This window comes from Sceloporus occidentalis, unplaced genomic scaffold (assembly GCF_023333645.1).
Source record: "Sceloporus occidentalis isolate IW3139 unplaced genomic scaffold, rSceOcc1.0.p SCAF_1, whole genome shotgun sequence".
NCBI lineage: Eukaryota > Metazoa > Chordata > Lepidosauria > Squamata > Phrynosomatidae > Sceloporus > Sceloporus occidentalis.
Genome location: NW_028316981.1, coordinates 274,954,990 through 274,970,379, shown reverse-complemented (window position 1 = coordinate 274,970,379; position 15,390 = coordinate 274,954,990). Strand labels below are relative to the sequence as shown.

General features: G+C 39.3%; 1 protein-coding gene across 2 annotated transcripts; it reads left to right on the top strand.

The window, feature by feature from the left end:
- Window positions 1-593: 593 nt before the first annotated feature.
- SMN1 (survival of motor neuron 1, telomeric) lies at window positions 594-11,902 on the top strand. Of its 2 annotated transcripts, none has more exons than XM_089493950.1 (9): window positions 594-737; window positions 1,798-1,869; window positions 3,453-3,578; window positions 4,443-4,643; window positions 5,415-5,546; window positions 6,743-6,814; window positions 8,293-8,406; window positions 10,959-11,019; window positions 11,747-11,902. In XM_089493950.1, exons 1-8 carry the CDS (start codon window positions 684-686, stop codon window positions 11,013-11,015), a joined length of 828 nt encoding a protein of 275 aa, XP_089350076.1. In that variant the 5' UTR covers window positions 594-683; the 3' UTR covers window positions 11,016-11,019; window positions 11,747-11,902. The 2 variants fall into 2 exon arrangements, with proteins under 2 accessions (XP_089350076.1, XP_089350069.1); XM_089493943.1 differs by having other exon boundaries at window positions 595-737; window positions 11,439-11,902.
- Window positions 11,903-15,390: the final 3,488 nt, after the last annotated feature.

Below are 15,390 nucleotides of genomic sequence, written 5' to 3'. Positions count from 1 at the left end.
CTGTCACCAGGGAAAGAAGCCTGATGACAGAGCAGCAGGAAGGGCAAAAGCATGCCCTTCCTGGGTGCCACTCTCTGCACCGTGTAACATGCCAGTTAATAATGCCAATGCCCTCAACTCTGATTGAAATGAACCTAGATAACTGGTGCTTGCAGAGGCACTCCCATAGCTGTGTCAAGAACCTTCACCTGAAGTGCAGTGTTTGCAACTGGCCTGTAGCTGTCAAGAAACAAGCACGAGGTCCAAAGTGCTTTTCTTTAAGTGCACCGCTGTTTCATGTAAAGAAGCATCTACAACATCCAGGACCTACTTTGCCATACTCCTTAGATTAATTTCAATAAGAGGATTATGTGGCTGGGGGCTGTAAGAGCCCCCGAACTGTGCCCTTTAATAAGCGCTTTTGGACTTCATTTCCCAGAAGGCTCAGCCACGTTGGCCAATGGCCTGGGACTCTGGGAGCTGAAGTCCAAAAGCCTTAAAGGGCACCGCTGTTCTAGGCTGATGGCGCCTGGGAAAGGCAGCCAGCGAGGCCTCCCCGCCTGTAGAGGGCGGCAGCAGCCAGGCCTTCCTCCGAGGCTGAGGGGGAGGAGGAGGCCTCTCCTGAGGGAAGAAGGCGGCGGCGACCAAGCGAGGCCTGCGGCTCAGGGAGCGTTGGCTTCGGGCCTGGCGGAGGGGGAGGCCTGATGGCTTCCCGCGGCGAGGAGGAAGGGGTGCTCTTCAGGCGAGGGGCCGGGCAGGTAGAGGCATGATCGTGGGCCTGCGAGGCCTTTCTGACTCAGGGAACCACGACTGAGGGGCTTCGCCCTGCCTTCTTCCCCGGAGGCTGAGAGAGGGTCGCCCCCTGGGCTTCCGTGGCTGAGCCAGCATTTGAACCCTGGGCCCCAGAGTCCAGCAGCCCTCAGTCAGACCACTAGGCCGCCCTTCGTTTGCTGCAGGCCGAACCCTTTGGGAGAGGATCCCCTCTTGTGGCAGGAGAAGCAACGGAACCCCCGAGGCCTCCCTTTGGAGCCAGCCTGGCAGTGATAGGCCTTAGGACGCAGGCAGTGGGGCCTAGTGGCTCCGCCATGAGGAGACCTTAGAGAGCAGGCCATGCTGCCTCGGCCTCAGAGGACGGAAGGAGCAAGCCACCTGGGTCCGAAGAAACCTTCCCAGAAAGTCCCAGGAGGGGTCAGCCTTAGGGCTGGGAACGGCTTGAAGGCCCCCAGCAGCAATAAAGCAGAGATGATATCTATACAGATAACCGCATATGGTCCGTATATGGCCAGCCCTCCCTATCCATGGGTCTTTATCCAAATATTCCCCAAAGATACAAATCCCAGAGAGTAAGCCTTGGTCCTATGGGAAGAGGCAGGATAGACATTAAAACTAGTATGATCAGTGTTAGTATTCTTTTGCCACTTTACCCCTTTCTATATAGCAGGACTTGAGTACCCATGGATTCTGGTATCCAGAGGCGGTCAGGGGGCCAAACCCAGAGGATACCAAGGTCCCACTGTACGCTGGGAGAGAGCCATTGTGGTGGTGTGCTTTTTAGGCATTGGGCTACGACTCTGGAGACCAGGGTTCGGATCCCCCCGCAGACATTGAAGGCAAAGGCAGACCCCTTCTGAATAAATCATGCCAAGAAAACCCTGCGATAGGCTCAACCATCAGTTGACAATAACATGTACACAACAACAACAACAAACAGAGATAGTCTTGGTGCACTGAAGAAGGCAATCTGTAAACTCTTGAATTTTAAACCTTTCCGTAACGTAAAACTAACCTTGTGTATCTTTTCTTTTTTCATCCCTACAGAGTGATGATTCAGATATATGGGATGATACAGCACTCATAAAAGCATATGATAAAGCAGTTGCATCCTTCAAAGTAAGCACAACTTGAGCACAACTTGGGAGTTGCTGCTGTGGGAAAAAACAAACTTACTCAAGCATATACACTTGTCCCTCCATATTCGCTAGGGTTAGGGGCACAAGACCCCTATGAATATGGGGGGAAAGCAAATAACAAAAACACCATGTTTTTACCTGAGAGGACACCTTCCTAGGAATCTCTAGGTCCTCCAGTGCAACTCTGTGGTCAACATCCGACAGATACTGACCATAGAAATGCACTGGAGAAGCTACAAAGTATTCAGCTACAGAATATACAGAGTAGTCTCTCTAGGAATATCTAGGTCTTTCAGTGCAACTTTTAGTTAAAGTTGACCATAGAGTTGCACTGGAGGACCTAGATATTCCTAGAGAGAACATATTAATCAAATCCGTGAATTATCAAAACTGCAAATATCAAAGCCACAAATATGGAGGGATGAGTGTATAGTAGTTCCTCTTTTCTGTGCATGAGTAGGTAGAGTGAAAGCCAAAATAAAAGGAATGGAAGGAAGGAGTAGAAAATTGCACCTGAATACTAAGCAGAATGCCATTAGCAAGACCTGCAATACAAAATCCACAGGTGCACTTTCATATTGCAGCGATATAGTTTCAAGGAAAGCTTTGCCTGTTCAGTCTCTCAGCTGTTTAAGGTATCCGGCCAGTTTCAGGAAGGGCACTGTGTATATGATTAATTCCATATTTCCCCCCATTTGCGATGGGGAACTGGAGTCTTGCCAGAAGAAGCAAGTTGCTAGACAAGAGATTGGAGTTCACTAACTCAAAATGAGGGAAAGAGGGATGCTTTGTGGGGATCTGACTGTCACAGGCATCACACATGCATTTAGCTGTGGTCCCGACTTGGAACAAATGTAGAAATACATATTCCAAAAGGAAATTCAAAATTCAAGTTTTTACTAATCTGCTTGAATACAGATTTAGATTTTGTATAATTGTCATTTAACACCTTCATTATCAAGGAAATGCAGTAGGAATTTATCTGGTAATCTTTGGTGATGTCAAGAACTTTGGGAAAGTGATTGTACCAGAAATTTAATTCAATAATTATCTATTTAATTCTAGTGCTTAGAACACTGTATATAAAAGATTGCATTTCAAAGAAGTATTGCCATATTTTAACTAATTTTAAATTGTTGGTCGACAAGACGTTGCTTTTAAATGGAAAACAATGGAAGGACTAAATATCTGTGATTGAATAAGATTGGACTTGGAATGGCTTGCATGTTGAGAAAGAAAAGAAGGACTTCAAAACATAGCCATTGTTTTCCAAACTTTTTGAAATAGTTTTTTCATCAAAGTACATTTAATTTGATCAGATCTTTAAGCTATGGACTAACAGTTGTTTTCTTTGGGGTTCCTTGGAAGTTAGAGTTTGTATAAATGAGTTTTTATTTTTCAGCTAGATAGACTAAATCACTAATATCAAATGCTATGAATGCATAATATAGGTATATGTTGAATAATATTGAAAAATAGCTGTAATATGGGAATCAAAAGTGGAGGTAGCTGAATTAGGTTTTTAAAAATTCTCAAATATTTTCTCTTACATTTTTCTAACAGAATGCTTTGAAGAATGGTGACTGTTCAGAGTCTTTGGATAAGACTGAACAAAACGCTGGAACAAAAAGAAAAAACAATAAGAAGAACAAAAGTAGGAAAAAGAGTAATGCTGCAGCACAAAAACAGGTTATTTTTAAAACAAAAACTGATAAAATGCATTGTTTAGAATCACTCTTTTTTAAATATAAAATTAAGATCTAATCCTTTTCAATACAAGAGTTGCTCCCAGATATAAAATGAAAGCATAGGACCCAAACTGTTAGTCACCTAATTGCCATTGTACATGAAAATTTATGGAGAAATACCAAAAAGCCTGGTATTAACACAGGCCTCTGTTTTTGTCATGGATTCAGTTCTGTTCTAGAAATGAGAGCAATATTTACATTACTGTATGATACTGACATCAAATATAATGCCAGACTTAAAAGAATAGCATTGGCTGGCCACATGCTTCTAGGCTTAGTTCAAGGTGTTTGTGAATACACTTAACACCCTTAGCTGCTTGGGACCTCGATACTTTAGGGAGTATCATATTTGTTCAGATGAAGACAGAGATATCCTCAAGGGAGAAGAGAAGATGAGAGGTGATATGATAGCTGTGTTTAAACATTTGAAGGATGTCATTCTGAAGAGGAAGCAAGTTTGTTTGCTGCAGCTCCAGAGAATAGGACCTGGAGCAGTGGATACAAACTACGGGATAATAGATTCCACCTCACCATTAAGAACTTCTTGACAATAAGTGCTGTTTGACAGTGGAGTACACTGCCTTGGAGTGTGGTGGAGTCTCCTCCTCAAACCTCTTGGAGGTTTTTAAACAGAAGCTGGATGGCCATCTGTTTGTTCCTAAAAGATTATTCTAAAAGAATAAAAATTAATGTCATATGCACTATATTCATTTATGCAGGAGAAAAATAATGTTTGTATATTGGGGCAAAGGAGAAAGTTGTTTCATTACAACATGAACATAAATTTCTTTTTCCTCCAATGCAGTGGAGAATTGGTGATGCTTGCAGTGCAGTTTGGTCTGAAGATGGCAACATGTACCAAGCAACTATTACCTCAGTTAACTGGAAGAAAGGGACTTGTGTTGTTGTCTATAAAGGATATGGAAATCGGGAAGAGCAAAATCTGTCAGATCTTCTACCACCAGAAGACACTGAGGGAACGAATGAAGAGAGGAGTGCTGCTGAGGTAAATACAAAATGTATGCCTCGCTGAGATGGGAAAAAATGCTATAGGTATTGCAGAGGTATTAGAAGTAATCTGAGAAGGACATAAACCTAATACACATGAAAGATGGAATTGTACTTCTTTTTGTTTGATCTTGAGCTTTGTGCATGTGTTTCAGTTGAACTAAGAAAAATGCTTAAGAAAAGTGTTTTTGAAACCCATTGTATTTATTAGTATCTTGGTATGATGTGGTTTTGGTTCTTATTTATGTAGGCAACTACTGTTGCTCTTCTTGAGTTTGTCCAGATGATTACATGGCAAGTTGCTCAAATTGTGATAAGCATGATTTATTTTCATTTGGCTCCCTTTGAGGTTATCTTAAAGATTTTACTGTGCTTTCAGATTTTTTGCTGAATTGGAAAGCTAGTGTGTATAGTCCAACAACAAAAGTTCTGCTTACTTAAAGTTTAGCTTAAACATTGTCTTAATGTTCAGATCTCCAAAATTATACTGTGTGTTTTTTAAAATCAAGATTAGAAGAGAAGATAGATCCAAGCAACAGAATTAAGTAGAAATGGCTACAAGAGCAGATAAGTATGAGATAGGGCAAGACTCTTGAAATTCGATAAAAATAGGGAAGGAGGTGAATTGCTCTGGAAAAGCAAGTTATGGGAGGTATAATATGAGAACAGAAAGAGTGTGATGTGCATTTGAGTTTTCCTTAGCTGTAGCCCATAAATATGGTTTGGAAAAGTATCTGTCATAAATTCCAAATTATACTTATTTTTCTAGAATGAAAATGAGACTCAGTATTCTACAGACGAAAGTGACCTCTCCTTTCAGTCACCTGGTAAACACGGTCATACAAAACAGGCACAATGGAATTCCCAGTTTCCTCCACCACCAATACCCAGTACTGGCAGGGTAAGCATAGAAAGAAAACTAAAAATCTTTATATTACTACAGGGTTGTGTTGACAAACTTTTTAGGTAATTGCTTTACCTTTTTCTTTAGAAATTGAATTGAGAATGCCAATATTTTAATAGACAAGGCACTAGTTTGGCATTTCATGGGATGTAGCTTAGTGGTAAAATATATTACCTGGATGTAAAAAAGATCCAGATTCAATCCCTGTTTTTTCTCAGATAAGACTGTGACAGATTCCTGTCTGAGAGATATTGCTGTCAGTTTGTTGAGAGAGTGCTGAGTCAGTGGTCTGACTTAGGACTATACTGTGATATTGAAATAAATGCAGAAGAAGTCCTGCCCAGTAGTTCAGGCTATAAAAGTTAATGAATGGAATTCACTATCACAGTTTCAGATAAATAATCTTGAGTTACACATCCATGGCTGTTCTCTGATTAATATTTAGAGTCCCTTGTAAAATTCCCCCAATCCTATTTTACTGAGCAGAAGCTACTGCAGGCAACAAGGATTTATTCTATCAGTTGGGGTACAGCATACTGACATTTCCAACTACATTCCTGTCAGCAATCTTCATTATGAGGAGGAATTGAAGCAGGGTTCCTGCTTCTGATTGTCGCGCTGGAAGGAGCAGGGTGGAAACATTACTATGCTGAGCCCCGATGAACAGTAGGGGAGACAGAGTGCTGTGTTACTCGTAGAAGCTACTGCCTGGTAAAACAGAATTGGGGATGTTGGGTGGGAAATGCTACTTAGTTAACTTGCTTAACCAAGTAGTTTATGTAGAATCTCAGCCATTATCCTTAAACATGCTTACAAACTGCTGGGAGTTTTCAGAATAAGAATGGGGAAGTCCCACCTGTAGCAGCTTCCTGTGTTTCTGTGCTGGGGATAAAAGAAGAATTGAGTGTGAGGCTTCAATGCTACTGCTTATATACAAAGCCGAAGTAGTGTGTTTTAGTTCAGAGTTATATGAATATGTGTTGTACTTGAAAGTCTTGAGAAAAGCTTGTCAAAAACATGGTAACTTCAGGACTGCTAACAGTTTATTCAGGTATTGTAACATGGTTGTAAAATACTTAAAAATTGTTACACATTTTTCGAGTGTGGTTCTGTTGTTATCTTTTGCATGTTAAATTTTGCAACTGTTGGTATAATGAAAATCTTCTTTTCTTGCCTTTGAAACACCAATGTAGTCTGGAATGAAATTCAGTGGACCTCCACCTTTTTTATCAGGCTGGCCTCCACCGTTTCCATCAGGACCACCGGTGAGTGATTGGTAAAAAGTATGGTAAGAAAAAGCATACCAACATGTAGGTTGGTAACCCAATTTCTGAAATGTACTGATAGCAGCCATCTGTTTGCATCATTGCAATAATCTTCCATGCAGGCAAAATGATGCTCAAAATTGTATAACAATGATATTTGTGCTATATGAAGTGAGAAATGACAAATGTCTGAGTTGGCTTCAGGAAAGAAAGAGGCATTAGGGATTGTACTGTAAACATGTTGGATAATGGTGCACACAAAAGAATTTCAGACAAAACCCTGCCTGTGCTTTATAAATTCTAGCAAAGCCTTTGATTGTATAGATCATGAAAACTATATATTGTTCTTAAAGGAATGGCTGTGCCACGCCATTTGATTTTCTTGATGTGCAACCTGTACTCAAGACAAGAAGTTAACATCAGGACAGACTACAGAGAAACAGAATGCTTTCCAGTTAGCGGGGGTGGGGGGTAAGGCAAGGCTGCATTTTATCACTCTATCTGTTTAATGTATATGCTGAATGTGAAAATTGGAGGAAGAAACATCAATAATTTAAGATATGCAAATGATATCATGCTATGAGTAAAAAATAGCAAAGACTTGGAACATTCACTGAAGAAAGTCAAGGAAGAAAGTGCAAAGGCAGGTTTGCAGTTAAACATTAAACCAACAAAAAATAATGACCACAGTCTGATTTTAAAGCAGACAATTAAGACATTGAACTAATTCAAGATTTTCTATTCATTGGCTTAGTCAATAATCAAAATGGAAACTACAATCAAGAAATAAGGACTTGGAAGGGCAACAATGAAGGAACTAGACAAGATCTAGTATAAATATATATCACTGAATAGTAAAGTTAGGATTGTCCATGCCACTGTAATTCCAATTTTTGTGTATGATTGTGAAAGCTGGACAGTAAAGATAGCTGACAGGAAGAAAATCAGCTCAATTGAAACGTGCTGAAGAAAAATTCTATGGATATCTTCGATTGCGAAGAAGACAAATCAGTGGGTCCTAGATCAAATCAAGCTTGAACACTCCAAAAGCCAAGTTGACGAAACTGAAACTGTCATACTTTGGCCATGTTGTGGAAAGACATGACTCCCTAGAAAAGACAGTAATGCTTAGTAAGGAATAAGGCAGTAGGAAAAGAGGAAGACCACACTACAGATGGATAGCCCCAGTCAAGGAAGCCACAGCCTTGAGTCTGCAAGACCTGGTTGCTTTAAGTTAAAGTTGACTAGACAGCATTTAACAGTATTCCTCAGTTGTGCAGCAAAATACTACCAGATAGGATGCACAATTGTAGCACTAAAACGTGTTTCTTTAACAATATGTGTTGGTTATCTGTAGGTAAACACTATCTGTTCTGTGAATATATTTCTGTTCTGTTTTGTGACTTATTTGTGATTGTTTTTTAAAGTTTCCGAGAAGATAACTTAGCCATTTTAGTTCAAAATCTTTATTTTTCTAGTTGATACCTCCTCCTCCTCCCATTCTTAGTCAAGATTCTCCTGATGATGATGAAGCCTTGGGAAGCATGCTGATTGCTTGGTATATGAGTGGTTATCACACAGGCTACTATTTGGTAAGAGATACATCTTTTTTCCCCTTATAAAAATTCAGCTGATTAAATTTTGGATATGTATCTAATGGTACATGGGCTTTATTTTTCAGAAGTTTCTTTGGAAAAGTAAACGTTGCATATGCAAAAATACCAACCCTTTAGATACAGCAACTTAATAAAGATGGGTTTTGAATTTACTTTTTTAAAATGACAGTGAGAACAAAATTAATCATCACTTTCTTGGTTGCTGGACTACAAAGCCATGCATGTGCAGGACTTTCTGCTACTGTTAGGTGGACTTTTCGCAATCAACCCCCACATCAGATTTCAAATTTTTCCTTAATTTAAAAAATCCATTATGAATACTAAAAAAAGGAATGAGGAGGAAAAAAATGAGAAAATAACACAGAATATAGTCAGATTAGACATATATATTAAAATAAGGTGTCTGTAAAACTGATAAAAATCTGCTCAAACTTGGTGTCTCTAAGATGAATGTTTATGGATAGATAAAGCAGTGAGATCCTCTAGAAAGAATGAGACCTTTTAAAAATAATTACATTTAACCAATTGTATGGATTTGGTAGACAGATATCTTCAAATTAGTCTGTTCCATAACAACAACAACAACAACCAACCATCTCAGTGTTATCATGAGACTTAAAATAGTTCCTTACTTATACACAGTTCTCCTCTCAGCAGCCTCCTGGTTGTAGGAAAAAGGAGATGGGGTGGGTGCTGCACTTGGCACTTTTGAATGCTCCTGTGCACAGTTGGTTGAGTATCTTAACTGTGGTTGCCATGATGTTCAGTCACATGGAATATAGTCATCTGTCAAATTACTTAAATACCAGTATCTTTTCTGAGAAGGGTGGAACATTGAATTTCTGGCTGCATGTCTTGCTATTTACTAGAAACAGAAAGGATATTGGAGAGAACTTCATTCTTACTTGGAGGGTTACTAGAGGCACATGTGGCAGTGTCCAAGGCAGGAGATCAAGTTGTGACTCCTCAGATTTTGTTGGGCTGCAGCTGCTCTCAGCCCTAACTTGGCATAGCCAAAGATACAGGGTGATGGGGACTGCAGTCCAACAGCATCTGCAGGGCCATAGATTGCCTACATCAGTCAGTATTGTTTAGTCAGACTGCCTTCATAGCAAAGATGAAGCTCTCAGCTGTCGAAAGTTTAGTCAGAACAGGGAAAGGGCCCCTGGGAATAGTGCTGTGCTTGAGAAGAATAATTTTAACCTATTTTGAAATGTATGGCTGTTTGCTGCAAAGTATGGTCAGTTAAAATAGACCACTCAACCTAAATCCAATGATTTGCAGTTAATGACCATGTCATTACTTGTAGGTACAGAAGAAGAAACAATATTATCCAGTCAACACTTGAATTATTGATGGTGTGAAATAAATCTCTCTTTAGCCCTTGTAAGGCAAAGGCAAACCCACTCTTACCAATTCTTCCCAAGAAAATCTCATGATAGGGTTGTCTTAGGGTTGCAATAAGTCAGAAATGGCTTGAAGGGCGCACAACTACAACAAAGCTCTTCTTAATGAAACATTTTTATTTATTTATTTGAATACTTACATTCTGTCCTATATCATACGATCACAGAATGCTATACAATAAAATCAGTTTAACCAGTAATGCTTGTATTAAAACTCAGGAAATAATTTAAATGGACTAAAACCCTATTAAATAGTTTGAAAACTGAAAATAGTGTAGTTAAAATCAGGTAAAGCAATTTAAAACCATAATTCATATGCAAATTTTGGATGAAATCAATTAGGTCAGAGAGACTTTTAATAAATGTTGTTTTACAGTGGTGCCTGAATGACTGACATTGACCTCAAGGTTGGCATCAATCAGGCCTTGACAGTCAGGTTGCCACACCAGGAAAATTTTTCAGTAAACATAAAATCTTGAACACTGTATCTGGAAAACTGCATGGCATTACAGAAGTTGGCACTCTGTCTTCCTTCAGATTCTTGTCTATAGCTTCAAAACAGAGCTGAAGACCATCCTGTTCAGAGAAGCGTTCCCAGGCATTGCATAATTGTCGCTTGCTATTTGATGTTCTTTTGGTGCCTGTTTTAGCGAACCATTTCCTGTATTGCTATGTACTTTATAGGTATTAGCCTACTAGCCCCACCACCTTTCCCTTCTCCTTTTATGTCATGTCTTTTTAGATTGTAAGCCTGAGGTCAGGGAACCGTCTAATTAAAAAGATTGTATGTACAGTGCTGTGTACATTTACAGCGCTTTATAAATAAAGGCTAATAATTCACGGAAATTGTACAGACCTCCAAATGTCTGTTTTGAGCAGCCAAGCCACCAGAGAGTTACGGTTGCAATAGCATGAAAGGCTGCATAATTCCCACTTGTGGAATTATAGGACACTCCAACTAATGTTCCTTCTTTTAATCTGAGAGCTGGTAATTTAACCTCTCTTATTAACTGAAGAACAGAACCAGATTTTAGCACATTTTAATTTCAGTCCCACTAGTATATAGGGGTGCAAAACAATTTGTGCTTCAGTTATAACAGCTCTATATCATTTATTGTGCAGGGCTTAAAGCAGAGTCGAATGGAAGCTGCAATGGGGAGACATGCCCACTCTAAATAACATTGTAAGTATTGTGTTTTGCTTTAGCTTTAACCTGTAAGACAGGGGAGGCTATGCTGGATTTTTCTTGAAGACAGAAGATGGACCCTCAGCTTTGAAACAAAGTTTCTTTTGTGCCATGGCTATGATTTTTTTTCTGGTAGCCAATAGAAATAATAATAACTAAATGAATCAAGATTTGTGAAAAGAGGTGGGGAAACCATGCTGTCTTGCTGTGGTGTTAACATTTTTCTAGTCTACATTGTCAGTGTTTAAGAAGAAGGGGTGGTTGACCATCAGAGTTTCACTTTTATGTATTACTGATACGTAAATTGCCTGGGATGCAACATGATCTTAATAGAGGCAGCATTCGATGATTTGCTAAAAATGGTGTCATTTTGCTATCTGGGTCTTTAAATTTAGATTTTAAAAATTCTCCCATAGCGAGCAAGACATTCCACCTTTGCATTGGACAGAAATGAAGTTTTCACTGGTGCAGACATTACCAAATGGATAATCCACAGAAAGAAGTGCAGCTGATACAGTGATTGATAGTGGTGTCCACACTGCTAGCAAGAGTACAGATTGGATGACCCTACTTTTTTATCTGGCAATCATACCTTAGCAATTGGGTGCCTATTCTGGACTATTGAACAATGCATTTTCATATGAATCCTGATGTATGAGGCTACCACTGGCATTTAAAGTGATCTTCCAAGGCATTGAATATCTTTCCCTTTCTAACTCTCCAGTGACAATAGGCTGACACTGATGCGTATCACTTTATAGCTGTGGATGGTAATAGAGTTCTGAACAAAAACTGTACAGAGGCGTAAGGATGATTATCAGCAGTTGGAACGCTCAACTGGTTTGAAATATTGGTCAATAAAATTATTTTTTCAACTTGTTTTTCTGTTTATTTTTTGAGAGTTTACAAATTATTTGTTTGGGAGTTATAAACATTTTTTACAGTTTAGATGATAATGATTGCATCTGTCTAATGCAAGTGACCTTTAAATCCTTATGTGGTATATTCAAGTTTACACATGTGCCTGCCATGTCAGAACTTCTTTGCTGACAGATTTCTTTTCTTCTTCAGCATCCTAAGACTTTTGTTGTGATTTATTGCCTTCAAGTCATTTCTGACTTATGGCGATGCTATAGCAAATAAATATATGATGAGATTTTCTTGACAGAATTGGTTCAGAGGGAATTTGCCCTTGCTTTCCTCTGAGGCTGAAAAAGTGTGACTTAAGGTCACCCAGTAGGTTTCCACGGCCATGCAGGGATTCAAATCCTGGTCTTTATGTCCTAGTGCAGCACTCGGACGACTATACTAGTGTTGGGGGGGATTGTGGGAGCAGGATATTAAATCCACTGCATTTCAGTCAGTTTTCATGCATTTAGAGCTGGCTTCAGTTCAAAAATTGGCACAGATAATTTTAAAAATCAATTGGAGAGATCAGAGCACTTGTGGAACTGTCTGCGTCAGAGACTGCAAAAAGAGACCAATTTGGGGAGCTGCAATTTTCACACCACTGTTTTAATTTAACAGAAAATCTGCCACAGTCACATAGGCTTGATTGATAAATAAACAATGGTGTTTAACAAAATCTGTGCTAAATTGAAATGCATGTGACCACTATAGTGAATTGTTTGAGAGCAAAGAATTGGGCAAGCTGGTAGGGAGATAGTCCAGTCATGGTCAGCTACTTTCCCCTTAGATCCTCCTGTACTACTGAATTATGGGCAAGTCATAACTTACATAAGTGCCATAGCACTGACAAAGGTGCTAGCAATAGCAAGTACATTTCTATACATAACACTGACAAAGGGGCTGGGGAAAAGGTAAACAAAAAAGCAAGTCACTCATTTTATGGACTTTGAAGACATTTCTCTGAGAGGTGTGAGACCCCCTTCCAAACTATCTGTAGCTATTTCACTTCCAAGAAAACAAATTAACAACTTGGTATATCCAGAATCACCACTAGTGGTCCAAATGCCCTTTTACCAGTTTTAATTACTACAGATGCAGCAAAATTAAGCCTGAATCCTATGGGCTAGAAATTAGAGTGGAGCCATTTAATCAAATGTTGAATGTTGAGTCAACATATAGGCAAATCCCATTCTTTCAGTAGGTCTTGTCAGACTTAAAATTATCAATGTTTTAAAATTCTGACTAATGAAAACCTCAGGTACTGTTAGAAGTTTAGTTGAAGTTGTTTTCTCACATCACAGATCAAGGAAAGGAGAGAGAAGTGAATAAATGTAAAGATGAAGAATATAGAAGCAATGGTGAAAGAACAGAAAGCTGCTTAGGCTTCTAAGGCACATTTTGTGGCACATATAGTGTCTGGCCTTCTTTCTTTTTTTTGCAAGCTCAAAAGCCTGTCTGTGAAATTATTGCACTCTTCATAAAGATTAGAATCTTTCAAAATGGGTGAGAATCACACAGCCCCACAGATATTGTTGGACTGGAATCCATAGGTGGCATGAGAGAGGAACACATACTACGATCCTATGATACCTCAGTCCACAGCTAGATCAGTAACAAATTTATATCAGACCCAAGAACCAGTGCAAAGAAATCCCCACTTCAGTAGGAGGAGGAAAACAAATTAGGCTTACTCCGAGTTAAATACATGTAATACATCTATATAGAATTGCAGTCTTTGAATTTAATTCCACTTTTCTGTTACCACTGTATTATTCTAGTGAGATGAATGCTTGAGACTGCATTAATTATACAAGTTAATATTTATGTCTTCACTGTAATGAAGACCAGCCTAGCATTCAACTATTCCAAAGTAGATCATTAGGTCAACCGAGCATAGCATTGTCATCAAATGTATTATCCAAAACTCATAGAAACCCATTTCCTTTTCACTAGTTCAACTGATGAAGCTAGCAAATGACAAAATCTACATCCAAGTTAAATCCAAAGGTTTTGTCTGTGCATACTTTGTCAGTACATATTTGTTTGTGATGTACAACATTGTGAGAGCATCCTCAGACAGCAGGATTCAATGGCAGTTGACATTTTTTGGTTTTAATTATTGAACAGCAACTCATCTGAACAGCTTTCATGCAGTCACTAAATTATTTTTATTCTACAGATGGATAGCTTGGACTAAAAGTGAAATAGATTACCTATATAGTCATGTTTTACTTAATGAAAGCAGGAATCATGTTGGTGAATACCTCACATGTATGTAGACTCCAGAGAGTCAAGTCCATTGACACTGGGTTGAACAGAGAGAATTGTTTTGTGGCACATACATCATAACCCTAGTTAACATCCCTACGTCATGAGAGCTCTTTTGGTTAGTTTATCATATCTACTTTCTGGTTCCAAACTAGGATCACATCACATTTCAATAACTCCCATCATTCATATTGTTATCCAATCTTGGCTTTAGACAAGATTGGATAACAATCTTTAGACATCCTTCCCCCTGTCTTTGTCCCCCCAAAGATCATTGTTAAAATTGAACTTGTCACCTTATCATAGGTTTTGCATTTTTATTTCTATTTACACAGCCTGCTTCTACAAGTTTGTTCCTATGTATTTCACTTGATGCACCTGAGGAAGTAGACTCAAGTCTACATAAGCTAATGCTTTTTTCCAACTTTTTTCTTTCTCAGTCCCAAAGGCGCTACAAAAGCCCCTTACATACCTCACATGTATGCAACATTCCATCACAATGTGCTGCTGGACATTTTTATTGCTCAAGGAGAGGGATGGTAGCAACAGAGATGGCTGCCAGCTCCATACTACCTGCTTCTTACATGCCTGGTTTCCAAATTTATATCAGACCAAGCCAAGGCACTCGGGGAAAGATAAATATGTCATGTACAGGTAATTGTTTGAACTGTCCTCCCAGACTACTTGCCTTAGCTCTGAAAACTGCACCCAGAAGTCAGGAGTTCAGGAAACCGACTGGATAGAATCCACAGCCTTCTCTTGACACTGCCAGTGAAACTTTCTTCTTTTTTGTTTTGGCAAGAAGCAAAAAGCCATAGCTGCCTTTATTGGAGCCAACAGGACTGCAGCCTAATTATTTTTTATGGCACCCTATATTAAAAGATCTCATTGTGGGGTACTGAGAACAAAACAATTAAAACCACAACTTATAAGACTTTAGAAATAAATTTAAAACATATTCAATATTGTAGTTAATGACCATATTTCCTTATTTTCATTGTTCATTCTTAGATAAGTGGCTCCTAGCTCTTTTATTTAAACTACAATGAATTTCAACTGTTGAGGGAATTGTACTTTCTTCACATCTGTGTCTGACTATGTTATCTCTAGTACAGGGGTAGGCAACCTGCGGCCCGCGGGCCGGATGTGGCCCGGCGAGGCCTTGGGACCGGCCCCAGCCCAGTCCTGCCG

Bases quoted from the DNA above. Each gene is read 5' to 3' on its own strand.
- SMN1 (XM_089493950.1), top strand. From the start codon at position 684: ATGGCTTCCCGCGGCGAGGAGGAAGGGGTGCTCTTCAGGCGAGGGGCC. The intron at 1,870-3,452 runs GTAAGCACAACT...TTTTTCTAACAG, and splicing joins AAGCAGTTGCATCCTTCAAA to AATGCTTTGAAGAATGGTGA. The intron at 6,815-8,292 runs GTGAGTGATTGG...TTATTTTTCTAG, and splicing joins CGTTTCCATCAGGACCACCG to TTGATACCTCCTCCTCCTCC.